At 43.1% G+C, this 7,097-nt stretch overlaps 1 protein-coding gene across 1 annotated transcript in view; it reads left to right on the top strand.

Annotated features, from left to right (window-relative positions):
• The first annotated feature begins 315 nt into the window (after positions 1-315).
• pdzrn4 (PDZ domain containing ring finger 4) overlaps positions 316-7,097 on the top strand; it is a 55,509-nt gene continuing 48,727 nt past the window's right edge. The window contains exon 1 of the mRNA XM_061714305.1: positions 316-741. Within this exon, the coding sequence (XP_061570289.1) occupies positions 673-741 (69 nt within the window). The 5' untranslated portion in view covers positions 316-672. The remainder of the gene's footprint in view (positions 742-7,097) is intronic.

Raw genomic sequence — 7,097 nt, 5'->3', positions numbered from 1 at the left:
TACAAACACACATGCAGGCGTGTCCTTCACCTGCCTCGCACGCGGCCACGCCGATGTTCACTCAATGAATCTTCACAAGTTAAGATGAGTGCCTTCACACCCACCCCACCTCCCTCCTTTTTCTCCCTCCTTCCATCCTTCACTTAAACAGCCAATGAGGGTGCTGTGTATTCATGAGCTGGAGTGGGAGCAGGCATGTGTAGGCAGCCTGCCACAGGAGGAGGTGTGTCTCTACGAGCCAAGACTGTGTACGGACGAGAGAGTGCTCACACTGAGAGAGGAGGTGGTGGAGTACAGAGTGTGTGTATGGAGGCATGCAAGTGAGAGCAAGGGGAAGGAGTGACAGCAAAGAGGGAAAGAGGAGCCAGGTGCATTTTTACTTAGCTGATTATTGTCTGATACCGTCACTAGAAACCCACACACAGTGACAACCTCCACTAAAATACTGTGCTGAGACACGTGTGGCTGTAAGTGTGTGTGTGTGTGTGTGCGTGTGTGTGTCCTGCTCAGAGCGACAGAGGGGGATCTCTGAGGATACACGGATGAGAACGAGGAGCAGGGGAGCCAAGGAAGAGGAGCCCGAGTGTGTACCGCCCTGGGGGGAGCTCTCACGCACCGCAGACAGCGCACACACTCCAGCGGGCGCTCGGCACCGTTTCCCTGACAACTAGAATGGGCTGCAATTTGTGCACCTTGCAGAAACGAGAGGAACACTACAAACTGCTCTATGAGATTGCACAGGTAAGACTCGAGGGTGGAGGGAGTAGTACCTATGTAATAACAGCATAGGTGAGGGTGTAGATCCGGGTTTGGGAAGGTCTGGATTTCCCTCCAGTGAGCCAGGAGGTCAGAAGGGAGACGGTACATCAGAAAATCAGGAAGGAGCTGAGCAAAGTCAGAGAAAATGCAGGACATGAGAGAAATGTAGAAAAATTTGTTATTTCCAAGCTGCCAAGCACCAAGCCTGTGTGTGTATGTGTGTGTGTATGTGTGTATGTGTGTGTTCCTCCCATCAAAGTGAGTGGAGCTAGTTATTTTTCCTCGGTGGCAGGAGATGTGAGAGGAAGTTCAGCTCCCGTTCCTGCGCCGGCTCCAGGGGAATTCATCACATCTCCTCTGCTCGATGCCGTAGAAGCAGAGCAGTTCAAAGGACAGCCAGCAAATGCGTTCTGCTGTTTTCCTTTGTGTTGTTTGTCAGGCGTGGACTTACTGACCTGGAACAGGATCCAATCCAGCACCTGAAATTTTGATGCTTTTCAATCAATTTCCTTTTTTTTTTTTCCATTTGTGTTTGAAGACTTTATTGACCTTAGAGGAAAGTTAGAAACGTGCTGTTATTATTGGCATTTAAACGTCACGCGGTGAACAAATAACTTTTTTTTTTCTCTTTTGTCCAAAACATTTAACATACGTCTTCTTTGGCTTTTCTCTGAAAATCATCAGCAGTGATGTTTTCACAGGTTTCAAACTTTAAACGCGATAATTACAGGGTACACTTTTATGACAGCAGTGTGGTGACGTGTGAGGCTAAATGTGAGGAAACACGTGCGCTGGGTTTTTCTCTGTTGTTGTTGGCGGACATCAGGCTTGGATTCATTCATCATTCAGTATCTTCCACTATTACAGACAGCAGTGAAACTGGATATGGCATAATGAGGCTGAGCGTCGCTGCTGGATAATTCTGTGATGTATACGCTGTGACCGGGAGCCAAAGAATCCTATTACATAACGTGCAGATATCTTTTTAAACATTGTTGGTTAATCAGTAGGAGTTAATGATGGTGATAAACTGGCAGTAAGTCGTCTTGTTATGGGTTCTTAAAGAAATTCAACAAACATGTAATCTCTCTCCCGTAACCTTCCATTGCTGTTGGATGCTGTTTTTATGAACCTCGTTCACGGAGCTGCAATCTCAAGATCGTTCCACTGTCACGCTACACGTCTCCGTGCATTAATAAGACCACAAATGTCTGCGTGCGTGCCCGCTCTGAGCACGAGAAAATTATCCACGTCAATTTAACGAAACTCTAGGAGGTCTTAGCTTCTTTTTGTAATGCTGTAGTAGTGATTGGGATTTACTTGTACTAACAAAGGCACAGGTGCCTTATCTAAGCGACTGGAAATGAACGCTGATGAGCTGCTTGAAGATGCATTCAAAAGGATTGGAAGCAGAGTTTTAATGAATAGGTGTTTTCAGTCTCTATTGAATTAGGTTTAAGGATTTTTGTGCTTCTCAATGTGCGCTTGATTCAATAATGGTGGAAAAAAGAAGTCTATTTTAATTGTATTTGCAAGTTTCAAAGTAATGAAGAGCAGTTACTAAGTAAAAAAGAAAAAGTTGACAGGTTAGGCTCCGCTCCGGAGCTTTTCACTGACTTTGCAGCCAGTGAAATTTAAATTTCAAAGGTGGATGTTGTCTGGAGCTGAGCAGTCACAGCAGACTGGGCTTTCTGAGGGCGTGGTCTAATTATGTAGACGTGAGTGTGTGAATAACAGTCAGATTGCCATGTCAGTGTCACTCTAAAGGAACAATCTGGCATTTTTGAAAATGCACTTTTTATTGCCAAATGTTCCCCCTTAAGTTTTTAATAAAATATAATCATAACAAAAGGTACAGTATATAATAACCAGCCTTACCTTTGTAACTAATGCTTTTTTTTTTCAATTGTGAAGCACATGCTCCATATCTTTTTAATCACACTCGCTGTTAGTTTCCAGTCTATTCGATCATTTAAATGCACAACATTTACTACAGTGTTATCATAATTCCTCAGCTGCCGCGAGGATTTGAAAACCCCTCAATGTTCTGTTTGGTATCTCCTGTAGTTGCTTCAGTCAACAGCAGCTTTCAAAACTGCATACATTACTGATATTAATGCATACTGATCATGTATGCAAGTAGTAGCTGGATGGTTTGGTACTTCCAGGAACATTTCTAGTCTGCAGCCGACCAGTCTACTTCACGTACTATACAGGGCTATAATGTGGCTAAAGAATAGATATTACAGTATATGTCTCAATGTAGAGAGGAACAATGCGTCACCAGAATAACCTCCTTTTGAGCTGAAAATATGAATCATAAGAAAATCAGAGGGTCTACCTATCTGCAGAAGTCAGAACAGCTGATTCACAACCTTCAAACATAAGCCAACCTAGCTATCAGGAATTTAATCGCATTTTTAAAGTGATACCAAGGACGGTTTTTGTCATTATGTTCAATGTCTTTCAATGGTTTTTGGTGTTTTTTAAAAGCATTGTACAGTACTTGTAGCTTCACAGCCAATATGCCAGCAAAAAAGAGAAAAAAAAGCACTCAAAGTAACTCTGCACTCCTGCCTCAGTTGTCTCTTATGACAGTTGTATTGTATAAGTACGTTGTAGTGTATAAGTACGATCAAGAATAAGGACGTTACTGTAGCTACGGATCTGCAGTGGAGATCACAATAAAATAAGACAAATAAAACACTCAAGAAATGAATGACTCAAGAGAAAACGAAAGAGCTTGTGATCAAACGGGTAAATCTCAGACAGTGTCGTAGATGACCCGACCTCCATGTAGGAGGACCCTGAAGGCTGCAAAAGTTCCTTTGAGTGCCTTGAACAGGAGCCAACATCTCGACTCCACTGGATTGAAAGTATTCAGAGTAAACTTGGTTGTTTTTATTTCGTCTTTTTGAGGGTTAAAGCTCATTGACCAACTTTTGCTAAGCTAAAGGCTGCTAACATGTTTGCAGAGTCCCATTTCAAGATATTGAGGTGTTCAAAAACTTAATCCTGAGTCAGTAAGTGTGAGCATATTTTTGTTACAATGAAAGATGACCTTAGCTGGATGGCGCTGGGAGGGTAGTCGGGTTACGCTGATAGAGCTCAAGAGCTAAGAGGTGTCTGTGCTGTTGATGCAGCAGCAGCAGCAGCAGCTCGTCTCCTTAAAGCCGTGTCCAGAGATGTGTGATGTTGGCTAGGCTCTGATGCGTTTAAATGACACTTGGTGCAGCTGAGCGGCTTTAGCCATGACTCAAGACAACTCCATTATTAGTCGATGCTTATAGCATTGACCTTCTTCCTGGAGAACAGAACTTGGTACGTTCTTTCCTCTAAGCCCTCTTTAGTATGAAAAACCAACAAACGACTGGTATGGTAGTAACATTCAGGCAACAATACAACTTCTGTCTGTTTTGTCCAAAACTTTAAACATTTATGTTTGCATGGACAGACATGCACAAAACCTTCTTGGCTTCCTTTTGTTTCCGCGTCAGACTGTAGGTGTCTTGGCAACCAGGCAGATTTCCAAGAAAACGGCACACGTGTGTTTGTAAGTGAGCACATTCACTTCCTGTTAAACCTTTTATTGTGTGCGTGTGTGTGTGTGACAGTCAGTGGACACCTACAGTTCTCATTACCAGTGTGAAAGAAAGTGAAGAGAGCGAGGGAGAGAGGGAGAGAGAGAGGGAGAGAGGGGTCTCACCAGGCAGTAAGTGTGTCAGTGTGACTTTGTCCTGAAACTCAAAGCTGAGGGGTTTCTTCAAATCCAGGGAGACTCCCTCAGCAATCCCTCAGTCTCATTTTTTCCTTTTATCAATCTTTTCTCTTCTTTTTCATACTTTCTCCTTCTCTATAACCTTCATTAGTTCCACTCTGTGTGTGCCTCCCTTCTCCCGTCTTACTTTGGCACACACACACTCGGAGCGCGTTTGCCCTGTTTAACTTCCAACCGCACCACACAATGGGACACTCCGAGCTCATTACACCGACGGAAAAGAAATATGCTGATGAATTAGCAGGAGGAGGGTTGAAGCAGGTGCGAGCGTGGCAGTCCTCGAGACATATTAACGCTCGTCTAAAAGCTCTGAAGCTGTGAGTCTCTTACTTCTTTGTGTCATGGTTAATGGTCGTTGGCGGTGTGATTTCTTGTCAGAAAAAGACAGAACAACTATTTACATTTGTTAATTCAATAACTTATTATCATCAAGACAGAAGACTGAAAGCTCATCTTTTTGAATGTTGCATTACCAAACAAAAGCAGAATTCTCCTATAAAGTGATCAATGAACACACCACAAAGTCAAATCCTTTGATTTAAATGCCCCATGACAAGTTTAGTTATTTCTGGGCTTGTGCTGAAGCAGATGTCCTGGCAGCGCTGAGTCTTGACGACGGACCGATCTGGTTCGGGTACCAGATGGGTTCTGGGTCGTGCCCCTTAATTGGCTTTGGTGTTAGTTCCAGCTCGACGCATCGAGGGACTACCTTTTATTTTAGCCCGGGAGCTACTCCCACGGACTTGATGTGTATGTTGTTGCTTTGTTGCTGAGCGTGGATGCAGCTGCAGGCTGAGGTGTCAACTGTTGTGACAGGACGAGCAGCTACACTGTCCCACATTTGAACAGTTTGCCCTGCTGAAATACATTTGTGGTTGTTGTACATGTATATTTGATGTTGGAGTTCGCCTGGAGTCAATTATTCAGCTACTACATACACAACATTTGTTCCATTTTCTGCTGTCGTTTAAGCCCTTGGTGTTTTTGTTGTTTTTTTTTCTTTTTAAAAGGTGTTAGATGTCTTCTGTAGAGGAAATGCACACAAAATGGATTGCATCCATTTTTGGAGTTAATGCAATGGCTCTCCCTGTAACGATACCATGTATTGTGAGGGACATACTCTCATTTTAAGAAAGTAACAGAGCATTTCAGAAGGCAATTTGACTTTTCAGCCTGCAGGCCCGCCTGTCCCATACATTGCAGTCTATCTCTGTTCACACAGCTGCACCTTTCAGACAGGACGACTAGCTGCTCCATCCCAGCTGCCCAGCGGCCACTGAGATATTTATGACTCCCGTCAGACCATTTACATTCAATGTTTCATTTGTGATTTGGTGTGTGTGTGTCTGTGTGTCTGCACACACTCTCTCACCGCAGGGCTCCATTCAGGCTGTAGCAAATGCAGTTCCATGTATTTCCTTGTGGTCGTGTTAAATTGTCCCGCAGCCTCTGGCCAACAGAGTCTCACGGGACCATGTGTTTTCTGCTTTTAGGTATTAACAAAATCAGCGCTGTTGTGTAATCTCTAATGAACAAGAGGCAGATTATTGTGGATTATGATGGGATCTGAAGAAAATCTAAACTCTGGTCAAAATCCTTGAACTTTTCCCTGATAGTAACTCGATTCATTGTGTTTCTCTACAAAAAAAAACTGAATGTACAAAAATTTTGTTAAACCAAATCTATCTTTGCTCTCAGTTTTGTTTTTTATTGCTACAACTGCCAGAAATACTCACAAATACTAGCAAACAAGTGCAGATGAATTGCATGAAGGAGTCACAATGTGAGCATGTGTACTTAACATGCACATAAAGGACAGGGCATATTTAATTGTCACCACTCTTTATGTGCATGCTGCACACCGTTAGAACCAAAAGATCAACATCAAAGGTTTTGTGAAAATGGATAGAAATCATAGTTTTGCTTTCAACTAGATACGCCTCACCTTGGGAAAAGGTGACACTGGTTTGTCTGATGTAAATATAATTATCTTACATACTGCGCAGATCGTTTCAAGAACAAACTATGGAAACTGGATTGTCCACCGTAAAGAAACTTAATTAATACTGTAAGTTACCCAAGGGGTCCCATTCAGGCAACGCAGGGCCGTATTAAGACTGTGAGACCCTTGCTGGTAAGAGTGTTCCCACCAGAACCACGCGGTGCGTTTCAGTAGCAACCTGCTGCTCTGCTCCATTAAACACTTGATTTTGGTTGTCGGGCACGGCTGCATCAATTTACACTGTAGGGATCGAGCTCACAGGAGGTCAGAAAAAACAACGAAAACAGAGACTATTAGTTGACTCTGACTCGTGTTTTGAGATTATGTAATGGTTCTTTTTAAATGTCCAGGGGACAGCATGATACTGTGATTTTTTTTTTTTTGCACCATCTTAAAACCTTTTTTTCAATTTCGTAGTCTTCCGAATTTATGGAATTAAGAAACACCCTGCTCCTGAAACACTAAGTCAAACGCGCGGTGCAGCCTGAATGCAGCGCCAGTAGGACCGAGCGCTAAGGCGAATAGCTTAGTCATTTTACATGCATTCGGTCTTTCATC

This window comes from Cololabis saira, chromosome 23 (assembly GCF_033807715.1).
Source record: "Cololabis saira isolate AMF1-May2022 chromosome 23, fColSai1.1, whole genome shotgun sequence".
Lineage (NCBI taxonomy): Eukaryota > Metazoa > Chordata > Actinopteri > Beloniformes > Belonidae > Cololabis > Cololabis saira.
This window is presented reverse-complemented; position numbering and strand designations above follow the sequence as displayed.